This window comes from Microtus oregoni, unplaced genomic scaffold, assembly GCF_018167655.1.
Source record: "Microtus oregoni isolate MIOR12 unplaced genomic scaffold, Mior012 000077F_ref0000221, whole genome shotgun sequence".
NCBI classification, from domain to species: Eukaryota; Metazoa; Chordata; class Mammalia; order Rodentia; family Cricetidae; genus Microtus; species Microtus oregoni.
In genome coordinates this window covers 5,882,502-5,898,203 of record NW_024544029.1, presented here as the reverse complement: position 1 = coordinate 5,898,203, position 15,702 = coordinate 5,882,502, and the positions used below count along the sequence as shown (strand labels likewise).

Here is a 15,702-nt window from a genome sequence, read left to right as displayed (position 1 = left end):
CCTCTGGCCTGCCCCTTCCCCCAAAGCCTCACACCAACCCCCTCCACGCCACGGCCACCTGTTTATCTGCAGCCCTTTCTGTAACCTGTCCCTGTCTCATTTCCCTCCGCTAGAATCCCTGTGAGAGCCTCCGGGGACATCCTGCCGGGATGACATATGCTGCCAACATCCTACCTCACCATCCAGCCCGAGGCACATTTGAGGACTTTACCTGCTAAGCCCCTGCAGGCCACTGTACCAAAGGCCTAGGTGGGGAGGGCTAGAAGAACAAGGGGCCCCCAAGCGCCCCCATCGACCCTGGGAACTCAACTGCACACCTATGCAGTGGTTCCCTCGTCTGGTGAGAAAGGTCTTCACCGTAGTCCTCTCCCTGCCTCATCCCATCTTTTTATTTTAACAAAGTTAAACTAATATAAAAAGAGAAAGAGAGAGATCCGGCCCAGACCTCAGGCTGCCTCTCTCTGCTCCATGCTGCCTCCCCTGGCTCCAAGCTGAATTCTGTCTGTCTGGCTGTCTGTCATCTGAGTGTTCGCCTACATTCTGCTCCCACCAGTCACCAAAGCCCCCTCCTAGTGAGGGGTGGAGGGGATCTCTAGAGTCTGAAATTTGACCCCAAACCAGAGAATGTATCTTAAGGGAGAGCACTAGTGAGGGGGCTTCCCTAGCCTTAAGAGACTCTCAGCCCACTGACTCCCCACAAGCCCCGGTCTCCAGGTAAGAACTAAATGCCCATTTCTGCTCCCTCAATCATATGGAATCATGGGGGTTATTTCCTAAAGAAGTAGAGTGAGGCCTCCATGTGGCCCTGGTGCTGTAGGCCACATCCCAGTATCTGTAAGTCACCTCCACCTCCAAGCAGCCGGAGAGACATTCTCAGAGGCAGCCCTCTTCTCCATCCGATAAAAGACCTGGCTGGTTAGCTTCCAGCTCAGGGAGCGGGGTCCTGGAGCCTGACCTCCCTGGCTTCTCTCTCAGAGGCCTTTGCAGAGGGCCACATCCATAAATTTTCTTATGGAACGCTCCTCTTCCCCAGCTTCATTTGCTTCTCCCGGCAATCTCGTCTGCATTTTCTATTTCTATATGATACAGACTCTATATTGCTATATCTCTGTATATACTTTCCTCTCACCCTGTTTGTCTCCACCCCATCCCCTCTTGTCTCTGAGAATCATCCTCCCACCCCAAATTCTCCCCATTCCGCCCCACCCCTGTCTCTGAATGCCTTTGCCTGTATAAAGAGTTGGACTCCCCCCTGGTGTCTGTACTATGTACACACATCCCTTTGAGAAGCACAAGGAGACGACACGCGCATTGTAACCTTCGCATTGTCTCGGTGGTGACATAAAGGAAGCTGTGAATTACAAGCTCTGCCTCTTTCTGGCCTCGCCCTTGGCCCCCGCAACTGGGGCACCCTCTGCCCTCCCCACAGCCTTAACACATCCTCTTCCTAGCTCCATCTATCCCAATGCCCATACCGTGGCTGACCGTGGCATTCCCAGGAACGGGACTGCTACAGAGGTGACACCTACCCAGGAACGGAGCTATGCTGGACACTAAGCCAAGAGTGTTAGAGACAGAGGGAGCTGGGGATTGGTGACTCTTGCAGCGGGGGCAGTGGGTACCCACAGACAGAAGCTGAAGTCCTCATTCAGTGGCCTTTCTCTCCTCTGGGTGCCCAGTGTCCCTTCCTCAATTTGATGACCAGGCCCACCGCTTGCATTTTCTGGTGAGGCAGGGTTTGGTCACGTGAGGGGAAAGACAGGGAGAAAGAGAGAGTTGAAAGCTCTGCTGTTGTATGTATGTCCCTACCTTACGGGGCCACAAGTAGAAGCAGAGGGCATCCCCACCCCTACCAGGCACTCTTCCCAGGCCAGAGACTCAACCCTTTCCCAGGCCTTCTCTGCCCCACTGTTTCCTGGTCACTAATCCCAAAACAGGACTTGTGGGCAGATCACCTGTGTGTGTTGGCCTGGAGCCAGAGAGAGAGGTACAGCATCTTTGAGAACTCTTGGTTCCCAAGATTTCTTGAGCCATCAGACTTCCCCTGAAGGGAGCAGGGCAAAGCTGAGAAGTGTGCCCTGGCAGGGGGATGGCAGGCGGGGCTCCGGGTGCCGCATGTCTCTGGTCTAATAAACTGGGTTCCAACCATCTCCTCTCCAGCGTCGTTCTTTTTGGTTGAAGAGTTTGTAGGTATTGCCACTAGACTGGAGCTTGGCGTGAGGGTCAGGGAGCGGCAGTCAGGTGTGGTGGTTCCACCTGTAATCCCAGCCCCTGGGAGATAGAAGCAGCTATCGTCCCTCACAGGGTTTACTAGGCTGGTCTACATGAGAGCCCACATATCTGATCAGGTAAACACTGACCCTCTTGGGAAAGGACAGGTTCAGGGATAGTTTGAATCACTGGGCAGTGGAAGAGCAATGTAATCAAAGGCAACAGATTTTTCAGGACTCTTTGGAGAGGATTCAAAGGAAAAATTCATTCAATTACAGCCTGAGATGAAGGATGAAGTTCCCGCTTCGGGGTGTTATTGAGCCATTATCTGTGAAATGGGGCCCAGACTACCAACCAGGAGACCGGAATCTAGAAAGGCTTTTCTTTTAATTTGCTGATTTGTCTTTGCAAAGACATTTACTTCCTTTGAGTTCAGCTTTTCCGTTTGTAAAAAGAATGAACAGGACTTTTCTCTGTCTTGAGTACCCGGAGCCCGGGTAGTAGGAGAATGGAAAGCAAACACTCTGCGGAGGTGGCTGGTCTCCTTCCAACGCCTCGTCGTCCTCCGCCCGCCTGGGGGCGCCCGCTCCCGTTACCTCTCTATCCACACATCGCTTCTCTATGGTGCCCCCTCCTGGACCAGGAAGGCGGGAGGGAGTGGTCAACTCGCCTTTTCCGCTAGTGGCCCCCTCTAGCCCGTAGTCTCGCTGCCCCGAGCGCCCGTGCCCGCCGGCGGGCCTGGCCCACAAACAGCCCAGGCGCTCGGGGGGCGCGCGGGGGGCGGGGGGAGTTCCGGTTCCGGTTCTTTGTGCAGCTGCAGCGGCGGCTCCGGGAAGATGGCGGCCCGGGCGGGTTTCCAGTCTGTGGCTCCGAGCGGCGGCGCCGGAGCCTCAGGAGGGGCGGGCGTGGCGGCTGCTCTGGGCCCGGGCGGAACTCCCGGGCCTCCCGTGCGAATGGGCCCGGCGCCGGGTCAAGGGCTGTACCGCTCCCCGATGCCCGGGGCGGCCTATCCGGTTAGTGGGGCAGGAGGAGGGGCGCGTGGGCCGGGGGCGGGGCCGAGCGAGGGCGGAGGACGGATCGGGTGAGGGAGAAGTGGGAGGGACTCCCTTGGGATGGGCTCGGGTCCTGGGTGGAGGTGGGGGGGGGGGGAAGCAATGCCGAGGAAGTGGGGTGGGGGTTAGCAACCTCACCTGCTCCCAGCGGCATTGTTTCCTTCTGAGGAGTGAGTGTGGTACCAGGGTGGTGAAGTGGGCCCTGGGATGGGCAGCTCCAGCATCCAGAGAACACCCAAGTTAGAGCTGCAAATTGAGGTCAGCTTCAGAGGAGATAACATCTAGTAAATATAGAACTAGAGCTGTCTGGTGTGTCAGATCCAACATAGACCAGAAAACTTGACTACAATCTGGTTTTTAGACCCTATATTCAATGAAATCGCTACTAGGCCTGAAGAAGGTCCAGTTACCACATTTTAGAGAGGGCAGAAGGCTGTGATTGTCCTCCATCCCAGTTACCACATTTTAGAGAGGGCAGAAGGCTGTGATTGTCCTCCATCCAGCCATGTTCCATCCCAAAAATTCAGGCTTCCATCACTTCTCCGTGGTGCTATCAAGGAAAGGTATGACATCTCTGGGTCCTCTCCCTTCTGTAGAGACCAGGTATGCTGCCAGGCAGCCGAATGACACCTCAGGGACCTTCCATGGGACCTCCTGGCTATGGGGGGAACCCTTCAGTCCGACCTGGCCTGGCCCAGTCAGGGATGGACCAGTCGCGCAAGAGACCTGCACCTCAACAGATCCAGCAGGTCCAGCAGCAGGTGGTCCAGAATCGGAATCACAAGTAAGATGACCCCCGGGGTGAAGGAGAGAAGCTAACAGGAGGAGGCCTGTGAGCACGCAGGCGGTGGGAGTACTGAACCAGGAAGTGGTGGTGCTATGTCACCCTGTGAAGGCTTCCTGGCATCCTGGTGGAGGTGGAGATGGAGTTGTTGTTGATAATGGCACAGTCGTTTTGCAGGCCTTAGCTGTGCCTTAAAGGAAAGTGATGACAGCCTAGCTCATGTTCTGACTGGTTCTGTCCCACCCTGATAACAGTATTTATTCTGAACAGTGCAAAGAAAAAGAAGATGGCTGACAAAATCCTACCTCAAAGGGTGAGTGCAGCCTCTTGAGGTCCTCTTGAAGGTAGAGTGACTGAGAATACATGTGGTCGGCTCTAGGGCCCAATCATATCTTTCTGTTCCTAAGATTCGGGAATTGGTACCAGAATCACAGGCCTATATGGATCTCCTGGCTTTTGAAAGGAAACTGGACCAGACTATTATGAGGAAACGACTAGATATCCAGGAGGCCTTGAAACGTCCCATCAAGGTAACACAGCAAAGCAGAGGCACAGGGTCAAGGGAGGGAACAGGAACCTTCACCAGGCTTGGGATGAAAAATCAAAGGTGCAGCACAGCTCTCCTTGGCATTTAAATTGCATCTTTCCCTTCCGCCTACAAACCAGGAATTACATTAGGAGCCTAAGAGTAGAACAGCTGGCAGGGAAGGGGGCGGGGGAGCTTTCGACGACTCTTGCACCAGAAATATACCCTGTTGATATTGTTGCTGTATCTACTTGCTGCCCTGGGAACCTGACACTCTGTGGTTTTCTCACCTGGTATCCCGCATATTCATTTGTACTCAGGCTCAGGGCCTGCATTCTCCTAAGTGCAGTCTTCACCTACCTATAGTAAGCCAGCCTAGGAGACTTTTGTCTTTAACGTCAAACTCTCAAGCCCCACCGTCAATACTTTTTCTGCCTTCCTCAGCAAAAACGGAAGCTGCGAATTTTCATTTCTAACACTTTCAATCCGGCTAAGTCAGATGCTGAAGATGGGGAAGGGACGGTGGCTTCCTGGGAGCTTCGGGTAGAAGGACGGCTCCTGGAGGATGTGAGTTCAAGGTCTACTGTCTGGTGTTGAAGGTGGGAGCTGCTGGGAATGAGCAGGGTTGTGTGGTCAGCAGGAAGCCTGACTGGTGCTTACAGCTCCTGTTGGGAGCTTCCGGAAAGCGGGGAGGGGGGCTGTGTTCCCTGCACACAAAGACAATGGTCCTTTGTATCTGCTCCCACAGCTTCACTGGTATCAAATGGAAGCCATTATTGTCCTGGATCTGGGTTGTTTTCTTTGCCTTTGGATTTAGCAGCATCTGCAGATCATTTCAGTAGTCCCTCATCCCCACCTCCCGAGTCAGTATTTAGCATTGGAGGCCACGATCCTCTCAAGTCCTTGAGGTTATTTCTGTCTTCCCAGCTTTCATTGGAGATGCCACAGTTTAATTGTGCTAAAATTCCCCAAAGTCTTGGCTCTTGGTTGCTCCAAGGGGAGTATCAGATCGGTGAGAGCCCCCACACTTGCCGCCCTGCAGCCCCTTGGGGAGGCTCCTTTTTCTCTCGTCCCCTTGCTCTCCAGCACTATTTTTAACTGTGTGCAGGTGAGCTCATTTGAATGCTTTTTTGCAGGAGAACCAGAGCCGCCTCTGCGTAGGTCCAGTCTGCTGCCGTGTCTTCTGTCCAGATGAAGCCAATTTTTCTTCTACTGCTTTTTGCCTTTGGGTCCCTTCCCTCACCGCTGGGCTTTTCTCTGTTCAAAAGCACTTTGTTATGTTAACCATTTGGGGTAACTTGCCTCCTTTCCCAGTGGGAAGTCAGAGGCCCTGTTCTTGTGCAGTCCTGCTGCCACCAGGACTGACTTAATGGCCACCTACCACTTTCAGAAGATATTTTCGAGAGTTTTTTCCTCATTAGGATTAGAAATTCCTTTTTAAAGAACATTGTCTTGGGGAGTTCTTTCTGGCTTTTTCTAACATGACGTCTTCCTATCTTTTCTAGTCAGCCTTGTCCAAATATGATGCCACCAAGCAAAAGAGAAAGTTCTCTTCCTTTTTTAAGTCCTTGGTGATCGAACTGGACAAAGACCTCTATGGGCCAGACAACCATCTGGTAGAAGTGAGTAGTTCTGCCTTCCAGGCTTTAATCATGTGGGGGGCAGGGCCAAACTTGAACAGCTAGGGAAAGAGGGAGGAATAAAGGATTGGTCCAGGTGTATATTTCCACCTTTGCAGTTTGCATATTGACCTCTAGGTGGCGCGAGCTGTACTTAGTTGGGACCCAAGAGCTCTTGCAATCTGACTTGACCCACCTGACCACTGCCCCCAAAGAAAATTCCGATGGAGTTCTCTTACACTTCCGGCTATCTCTGCATCTTGCTTATAAGTACTGGTGGGCTGTAGTTACTGGCACGTTGTATTTTCCTGATAGCTGTTGTCGTAGTTAGTGGGTGGACTAATAGAATACTCGTGTTTGCTAGGTTATAGCTCCAGCTCTTCCTTTAGATTTATATTTTAAATAACTAGAGATTCTTTATAACACCTCCTTGTACAGTGTTTTGAAGATGTTAGCAACAGTGTGTGGGACACAAACCCAGAACAGTCCAGTGTTCCATGTGAACTTAACCTGCCCCTCTCTTTACCACTGTAGCTGCAGCCCCTTAATCTCAACCACTAAGAGACATGGGAAGGTCTCTGCCATCTAAGAAGGGAAGTAAGTCATAGAGTCGATAGAAATTTGTGGAGACATTTGATTTTATAGCAGTAGCGTGTGGTGGCTAAGACACACCAGAGCTCACATCTCGGTTCTATTACATATTGACCTCATGGGTTGCTTCCTCCTTCCAGGTAGCACTTTGCTCATTGTAAGAGGGGTTTAATTACACTTGTCTTCAATGGGTATTTGGGAATTAAATGATAATCCAGGTAAATGTTATAAACTCAATATGTCACCCTCAAAAAATTGAAGCTACCTTACTTAGGTTTCTGTTCCATGTATATTGTTCCGTGTATATTGTCCATATAATGGGTAAAATTATCACTGGAAATTCAAGCCATTTTAGATGCAGTCATCCCACAGTTAGAGCTGAAAGGTTCTGCTTACACAGACAGTAATGCCAAAGCCATGTGCATCTTTAGAGATGCCTCCTGCTGTTCCTCCCCAGCACCCTCAGTAATCAAAGTTGAATGTTCAGTCATTACAGAAGCTCTTCCTCTGGAAGAGCACCCCTGACATCTTCCTCTCTGTAGTGGCACAGGACCGCCACTACCCAGGAGACTGATGGCTTCCAAGTGAAGCGACCAGGAGATGTGAATGTACGTTGTACTGTTCTACTGATGCTGGATTACCAGGTATTTGGAGCTGGGAAGGGGTCCAGCTCTCATGGCCACATCCCGCGAGAGTCTGACTGGGGAGGGTTTAAGGTTGCTCATGAGTGCTTTGCCACTGTAATACACTAAGAAAGACATTTTTCTCTCTTGTTTGAGTTCTTTCTGTAACCTTGCTGCCCAGATTTACTAATGTTTGTTAGATTGAATGTGTTGCCATGCTAAACACACCAAAATGTACATGGAACCAGCTCATTAGCTTCATCTCTCTTCTTGGTTCTTTGCAGCCCCCCCAATTTAAATTAGACCCTCGTCTGGCTCGGCTCTTGGGCATTCACACCCAGACACGTCCAGTGATAATCCAAGCACTGTGGCAATATATTAAAACACATAAGCTCCAGGACCCTCACGAGCGAGAGTTTGTCATCTGTGACAAGTACCTCCAGCAGGTATAGAAAGCACATTCTATTTTGAGGGTCTGGTTGCATTGAAAGCACCAGTCTGTAACCAGCGCGCGCTCTCTCTCTCTCTCTCTCTCTCTCTCTCTCTCTCTCTCTCAGATCTTTGAATCTCAGCGGATGAAGTTCTCAGAGATCCCTCAGCGGCTCCATGCCTTGCTTATGCCACCAGAACCTATCATCATTAATCACGTCATCAGGTGAGCCTGTGTTTGAGAGGTGTGGTGACTGGAACCACCTTGGACCAGCTTGCACAGCCAGTTGTCAGACTGCTAGGGGTCTTGTTCAGCACAGCTGTTGCTTAGATTTAAGTCACATAGGCTCACTATTACACTAAAAGTGGGAGTGATACAAACTCCTGGGTGCCTGCTGTCCTGTTAACCTTTGCAGATTATGCCCTGGATTACTGTGTCTGGTGTGGTTGCATGCTTTTCTCCTTGTTAAGATTGGAATGTTAGTAGCAGCTGAAATCAGCCAGCACCATCATAGTAGAGCCCTGATGCCCCTTGGAGACTTGATTATCAGCCTGTCATTGTGGGAGGAATCAGTGATCATCTTTTTAGGAAATTGGAGCCTCCAGATAATGCTTTTATTTATTTATTTATTTTTCTTAAAGTGGGCAGTAGAGAGCCGGGCATCTCTAGACGGCAGCATGCCCTGTATTAGATCAGCTCCCTGCTTTCGGCTTCTGTTCATGTCACGTTGTAAAAGCCTGTTGTTCCTTGGTCCCTAGTTCTCACCCTGTAGTCACTCTACAACCTGTATTGTGCATCGTGTCCACAGAACCTGGACTCCTTTTCTTCTTTGTTTTCAAGACACAGTTTCTCTGTGTGGCTGTCCTGGAACTTGTTCCATAAACTAGGCTGGCCTCAATTTCAGAGATCTGCCTGCCTCTGCCCACCAAGTGCTGGGAGTAAAGGCATGTGCCACCACTGCCCAGTTTGGGCTCCTATTTTTAAACTTTTCCAAAATACCTCTAGAGCCGTTTGAATTTTACCATTGACTTTCTAAAAACCAAACTCAGGCAAGATGCAACAGAAGCTGGGTGGTGGTGGCGCACGCCTTTAATCCCAGCACTCAGGAGGCAGAGGCAGGCGGATCTCTGTGAGTTTGAGGCCAGCCCGGTCTACAGAGTGAGTTCCAGGACGAGCTCCAAAACTATAGAGAAATCCTGTCTCTGGGGGGGAAAAAAAAGATGCCGCCGCCACAACAGATTAAAGGTGCTGGTTGTCTGGCCTGATGACCTGGCATCAGTCCCTGGAACACACGTGATGGAAGAAGAGAACCTGCTTCTGCACATTGTCCTCTCACCTACATCGTGTGCACAGGTGCTGCACTCTCACAGAGTAAATAAATAGAATAGAAAAAAGTTTAGTGAGTTACAATTTGTATATTATAAATTATACATACCTATTTAAAGTGCAGACTTTTGGAGGTGCATATAGCTCTCAGAAGGAGGATGTCGAACATATCCGCTGTACCCTTTGTAGTCTCTTTCTTTTCCCTTCATCCCTGGCTGGACCATCTTTCTGACCTTTGGCAAGTAGGTCTCAGAAAAAGCCCTTTACTGGAGCCTGTTATTTTCCTCTCCAGTGTTGATCCAAATGACCAGAAAAAGACAGCTTGTTATGACATTGATGTGGAAGTAGATGATACTTTGAAGACCCAGATGAATTCTTTTCTGCTGTCCACGGCCAGCCAGCAGGAGATCGCTACTCTAGACAACAAGGTAGGGGTCTCTGTCCCATCCCTCACTCATACCTTCTTTTGGTTCTAGGTTTTAACTAAAAATATATTGATACCCAGAACCAGTCTCTGTCAGGCTCTGTCCTGTTTGGTGGTAACTGGAAGCAAGCTCCCATACATGCATTTGATTCTGACTGTTAGATGGTTTTGTTTTTGTTTTCAGTATTTTGAGTCAATCTCTCCCTTGTAGGCTAGGCTAGCCTCAGGCTCATGATGATTTTGCTATGTCATGTTCCACAGCACTGGGGTTACAGAGAGAAGCCACTGTGCCCAGTTTGGGCAATACCTTTTAGTATCATTGAGCCTCAGTTTCTGATCTCTGAAATGAAGACTATATAAAATACCTACTTTTATGTGGTTGCTCTGTGCATGGAATGAGACCATGTTTTTAAAGAATTGAGCCTGTACCTAGCACATAAAAGGCAGCAGTGATAGCTCCTACTGCTGATATGATGACCCCATCATTACCGTTATAGGCATTCCCTGTAGGCAAAGCCAAAACACCAGAGATACTGTAGGGGCTCTCATGGGAGAATAGACACCTCAGCTAAGTTCTGAAGGACGAAGTAGAAGTTAACAGACGGGGAGGAAGCAGAGTGGTGTTTGGGGTGTGGAAGGCAGAGGACAATCCAGGGAGATAGAATAAAGTATGTAAAAATCCAAAGAGGAGAATGATCCTGGTGTGTTCCAAGAAATACAAGCAAAGCCAGGCATGGTGGTTCACCCTGAGATCCTAGCATTTGGAGTTTGAAGCAGGAGGCGCTACAAATTCAGGGCCTGTCATGTGTGCATGATAAATTCAGGCCATGGGATTACAGAACCTCAGAACCAGCAAAGGCAGACATTCAGAGCTCTTTCATGCGTCATACGCCATGCTGGACATGGCACGAGGTGCCTGCCAGGTAGGTGCAGTGTTCAGGGAGAGGAGCCTGCTCATAAAGCTTTGATCTGGGGAAAATTGTGTGTACCTCCTGCAGGTGAGCCAAGGGGCCTGTTAGAAGCCTTCACCACGGGGGCACTAATGCTGATTGTGTTAGTGGATAGGTGGAGGGAGTTGAAGAGGGGCAGCTCCGGAACAAGTCCAGTTTGAAGGCGAGACATTGTGTGTGGGGGACATGTCAGGATCCTGAAATAAAGACATAGTCTGTGTGGGACATGTCAGGATCTGGAGCAAAGACATAGTCTGTGTGGGACATACCAGGGTCCTGAAATAAAGGCTCAGAAGGGAGGGTAGAGTTAGGGTTTGAGAGTCAAAGTGAAATGAAGGAATGTAGCCCCTGTTTGGGTGGGGGTAAGAGAGAAGGCCTGACTTGGGTGGGGAGGAGTCTCCACTAAGATCCGGAAGATGGAGAGGAGAGATTAGGGGAAGGGTAACCAGTTTTGTTGGAGAGATTTCCATTTAGTGTGTCGTTGAGATGCCAAGAAAGCATGGGATTTGTTGGAACGTGGCGAATGGACTCTGGACTGCCAGGGTTAAGTCTTCAGTTTGTAGTGGTGCAGGCTGAAGGACAACTTCCCTTACCTGGATGGAGACAGAGGGTGAGGGCGAAGGCGGTAGGAGTGCTTGTACCCAGAACTCTGGGTACTGGCCCTGCAGCTGGGGTGGGTCTGCCTTTAGCTTAGAGCTTTTCTGTCTTGAAAATGGACTAGTCTTCTTCCCTTCAGATCCATGAGACAATAGAAACTATCAACCAGCTGAAGACCCAGCGAGAGTTCATGCTGAGCTTTGCCCGAGACCCTCAGGGTTTCATCAATGATTGGCTTCAGTCCCAGTGCCGGGACCTCAAGGTAAAGAGCCTGGGAAGGTACAGAGGGACTCTGGGAGTGCAGTACCGCCTGAAGAACTGAGGGACTACATTCTTTTAGCACATCCCAGGGACCAGTTTACAATTGAGATGGGAAGTCACAGCAGAACTGGTTATCAGACACATAGTATTTCCTAAGTAGTCTCTTGATTCAGGGATGTTGGGCTAGAGCTGAAGATCTGGTCTCTGCTCTCCCTCAGATGTGTTCGATTTGGAAAAAAAAATAAGCACTGTTACTAAAATGTAGTGAACCATGGCCAAGCTAACTGGAACTAGTAAGGTCGTTCCAAAGAAAGGGTAGTAGATGAAGCGAGAGTTGCTGAGAGAAGCATGGAAAATGGAGTTGAAGATACTTTGCAAAGAGCATCATAAGCTCAGGCTGGAGAATGTGCCCGGGCAACATGTTCTGGGTTCTTGCCTTGTGTGACTGCTGTGACCAATCAGTTTTCAGCAAAGGAACACCAGAAAGGGCCTGGAGCTGGCGGTGACTTAATGGTAATTTGGGGTGTTGTCTTTGTCTGCTGAGACTTTGAAGAAAGCTGATCCAAACTGGGTACCTTAAGCAACGGAAATTTGTTTCCCAGTGTTGGAGACTGGAAGTCCAAAAGGAGAGCATCAGCAGGGCTGTTCCTGTGTGCTCGGCTGCTTCTGGACCCCACAGCTGCCCTCGGTTTAGGGTGACATCCTTGTGTTGTCACAGTCACACTGTGTCTATGCATCTGTCTCTACCTCTGCATCTCCTCCTCGGCTGGGCTAACGCCAGTCCCAGAGGCTCCTCTTCCCTTGCTCGTCTGCAAAGACCCTATTTCCATGTCGGGGCACTACCCAGGAGCTGGGGAATTAGAAGTTCAGCATCTTTGCTGGGATGGCAGATGTGGAAGCAGGGATCACGTCTGTTCTCTCCTCCCCCTTCTCTCCCAGACTATGACTGATGTGGTGGGTAACCCAGAAGAAGAGCGCCGTGCTGAGTTCTACTTCCAGCCTTGGGCTCAGGAGGCTGTGTGCCGATACTTCTACTCAAAGGTTGGTGCTGTGCCTGGGCACACTAGGGAGATGACAGGCAGGAGTCCCTTTGGATTTTCGACAGAGAGTTTCTCTGTAGCTTTGGAGCTTGTCCTGGAACTCACTCTTGTAGACCAGGTTGACCTCAAACTCACAGAGATCTGCCTGCCTCTGCCTCCTGAGTGCTGGGATTAAAGATATGAACCACCCGTTGTAGGAGTCTGTACCTTTGATGGGGTCAGGGGTATCAGGTGCTGATTATCAATGTCTCAAGCTCCACTCCTGTTTTCTCTTCAGGTGCAGCAGAGGCGGCAAGAATTAGAGCAAGCCCTAGGAATCCGGAATACATAGTAGAGCCCTCCCTGGCTGCACCGATTCTGTTTGGGCCCTGTGCTGCTGCCTCAGCGAACCTGTGCTGGTCTTGCTTGAGGCATTCCAGGAGATGCTGTTGGTTCAAGGACAGCATCACAATGAAGAGGGTGTCACATTTCTGTTTCACAGGCACCTATTATCCTCTTCTTCACCCCAGCTTTCCCCTCACCTTCTCCCCACGACGTTCCCATGTGCCTCTACCTCCTTACCCCATCCCTGGTCTACACAGGACCTCTAGATAGTGTTAGAGAACCCATTGTGGTGATCAATGCTCTGAAATGACTGGGGCCTCTTGAGGCCAGGTGGTCTTCAGGGAGACCAGCTACACTGATCCTGCCTTTGTGAGGAGACCCAGGCGTTGGGAGCTGTCCCCTCCTCTGAGACTCAGGCCTAGGGCACTCTGTAAGCTAGTTGACCTTAACCCTCCTGGTGACCCACCTTCCTCCCTCCCCTCCACAGGTTGGAGCAAATTCTCCCTTTATTCCTTGCCCTCTGGCACTAAAGGAGCCCAGGCTCTTGGGCTTCACTGAGCGCCATGTCGGTCCCTGCCCCCTGGACTGACCTGCTGTCTCAGTGCTGTCTGACCCCTTAGTGGGTCCATGTCAGTATTGGAGTGTGTTTTGAACTGTTGCTCCCTCCTGCACACTCCCGTAGCCACCCATTATAGGATTTCCCCACATCTGCTCTAACCCATGGCATTTGAGAAGGGGAGTCTTGCCTTTCCCTGTCAGAGCCCCAGGGATCGAAGCTGGGGTGCTGTCGTTCCCAGCAGAGGCTGTTCCTTCCTGCTGTTGGATGAGTGGCTTGTTCATTCACTCCGCCCTGCCCCTCCCTTAAATGGAGAAACAGGCCTAAAAATCAAACGGGTATAGCCCTAGGCCATTCCTGTCTTCCTGTCCCTGTCTGCCCAGTTGAGGCCACTGCTGGTTTCTAGGGCACTGAGGAGTAAACGCGCCTAGGGCTGGAGCATAGGTCTGAAATGGGTTTGTGACTCCCCAACCCCTGCCCTCAAAGCTTCAGACCCCTCAGGTAGCCGCAGGAAGGTGGGATCCTGGCCCCTTGGAACAGGTGGTTTTGCATCTTTCCAGCCGAGCCTCAGGTTCTTCCAGGTTTTATTGCCAGGAGTTAGCATATCCCAGGCTCGCAGACAACACTGCAGGGTGGGAGACAGCTGGGCACGGGGATTCCCTTGAGCACAGGCTCTGAGCTCACAGAACTGACAAAGCCCCTGCTTTCCCACCCCACCTCAGGCTTCTGCGAGCAGTGTTCCTGCCCCCTTTCCCTGTCTGTTCTGTACTGGGACAGCAGTTTTCTCTCCCACTTCCCCTTGTCCTCTACCCCTCCCCTGGGAAGGTCTCCCCACAATGACACTGGACAGCCCTGGGGCAGCTGAACCCCAGCCTGGCTCCTGGCTAGAAGCGTCATGAGCACTCCTGCAGTGTCCCTGTTGATGACTGTTTATTAACTGAGTTGTGGGGGTTTTGTTTGTTTTGTTTTGTTTTTTTTCATGGACCAAAATTTTTTTTGTATTGTCTCCTTATTGATGTCACCAGTTTTAATAAAAGTCTCTTCTGAAGAGGGCCTCCTTTAGTCTGTCTGGGGTTGCTGCTGTCTGGGGTTTTTGTAGAACCATCTTCCCTACCCAGTGCCCTCTTTATTTGACAAGTGTTTTTTGAGCACTTGATAGATGTCAGTTGAGCCAGGCTCTGGGGGTCTGAAGAAATGAGTCCTATCCAAACAAGCCATGCTCTTGAGACGGTTGCACCCACCTCCATCCATCAAGAATAGACAAGGCAGTGGCAATGCTGGCTTCTCCCTTGTCCTTGAAATCTCGAGGTCGCTGGCTGGAACAACCTGTCCTTAGTGTCTGTGGCCCCTTCATGTTGATGAAACCAGGCCCTACTCTCCCCAGGGCACAAGTCCATTCGGCTGTTGCCAAGGCCCTGGTGACAGCAGGCATTTGTATTTTCTGTACAAAACCACCAATTTACTGATTTGCCTTTTGAGATTCCACTTTTAAAGGCCCCAGGATTTTCTTTGTGTTGTATTTTTGTGATAGGGGTCTCTGTATGTAACCAAGGTCGACCTTAAACTCACTGTCCACCTGCCTCAGCCCCCAAGTGGAGATGACAGATGTGTATTAGGATGTCCAATGTACGAAGTCTGTTGATAGCCCAGTGTGGAATGGCTGCTTTAGCCTTGTGCTGAGTAGAGGGTTGCCTGGCTGCTGCTCAGGAATCTATAGTTCCACTTACTCTCACCTGGGGGCTCACTGCTTCCTCACTGCCCTCGTCCAGAAGGGTGGGGAACAAATTTTACCCATTGGGGCAGCACATTGGCACACTCCTCTAATCCCAGCACTATGGTGGGAGGATCTCTGTGAGTCTGAGGTCAGCCAGGACTGCATAGACCCTGTCTCACAAAAATAAATAAAACCTTAGCCATTGAGTAGGTGGATGGAAATGTGCCAGCCTTGTCTAACTCAATCTAGAACATACTGGTTTCTCAGAGTTGAGAAGGAAAGAGGTGTATCAATCTAGAACATACTGGTCTCTCACAGTTGAGAAGGGAAAGAAAGAGGTATGATAACTTGGGATAGAGAAATTGGATGGCAGGGGCACAGAAAAAGCATCTTTTCTCACTCAGGCTAATTGCATATCTAATGAGTGACTAATGAATCATGAATTTCTTACTTATTTTTATTTTATGTTCACTGGTGTTTTGCCATGGGTGTCAAGTTCCCTGGAACTGGAGTTACAGACAGTGATAACCAGCCATGTGGTTGCTGGGAATTGAACCTGGGTCCTCTGGAAGAGTAGTCAGTGCTCTTAACCACTGAACCATCTCTCCAGCTCCTGAATCATGAATTTCAAGCAGGTACTCTAGAGCTGGCTCTTGGAGAAGCTTTGGCAGCAC

General features: G+C 50.3%; 2 protein-coding genes across 3 annotated transcripts in view; both read left to right on the top strand.

Annotated features, from left to right (window-relative positions):
* Positions 1-2,146, top strand: part of Asic1 (acid sensing ion channel subunit 1) — a 32,257-nt gene extending 30,111 nt beyond the window's left edge. For both annotated transcript variants that reach the window (XM_041642699.1, XM_041642700.1), the window contains one exon: positions 114-2,146. In XM_041642699.1, the coding sequence (XP_041498633.1) occupies positions 114-218 (105 nt within the window). In that variant the 3' untranslated portion in view covers positions 219-2,146. The remainder of the gene's footprint in view (positions 1-113) is intronic.
* A 705-nt stretch (positions 2,147-2,851) lies between these two features.
* On the top strand, positions 2,852-14,356 carry Smarcd1 (SWI/SNF related, matrix associated, actin dependent regulator of chromatin, subfamily d, member 1). Its single transcript, XM_041642677.1, has 13 exons — positions 2,852-3,224; positions 3,860-4,047; positions 4,318-4,360; positions 4,455-4,577; positions 5,018-5,140; positions 6,079-6,195; positions 7,326-7,427; positions 7,691-7,852; positions 7,964-8,061; positions 9,455-9,590; positions 11,273-11,395; positions 12,334-12,435; positions 12,712-14,356. Exons 1-13 carry the CDS (start codon positions 3,048-3,050, stop codon positions 12,763-12,765), a joined length of 1,548 nt encoding a protein of 515 aa, XP_041498611.1. The 5' UTR covers positions 2,852-3,047; the 3' UTR covers positions 12,766-14,356.
* Positions 14,357-15,702: the final 1,346 nt, after the last annotated feature.

Bases quoted from the DNA above. Each gene is read 5' to 3' on its own strand.
- Smarcd1 (XM_041642677.1), top strand. From the start codon at position 3,048: ATGGCGGCCCGGGCGGGTTTCCAGTCTGTGGCTCCGAGCGGCGGCGCC. The intron at 5,141-6,078 runs GTGAGTTCAAGG...TATCTTTTCTAG, and splicing joins AAGGACGGCTCCTGGAGGAT to TCAGCCTTGTCCAAATATGA. The intron at 8,062-9,454 runs GTGAGCCTGTGT...TTTCCTCTCCAG, and splicing joins ATCATTAATCACGTCATCAG to TGTTGATCCAAATGACCAGA.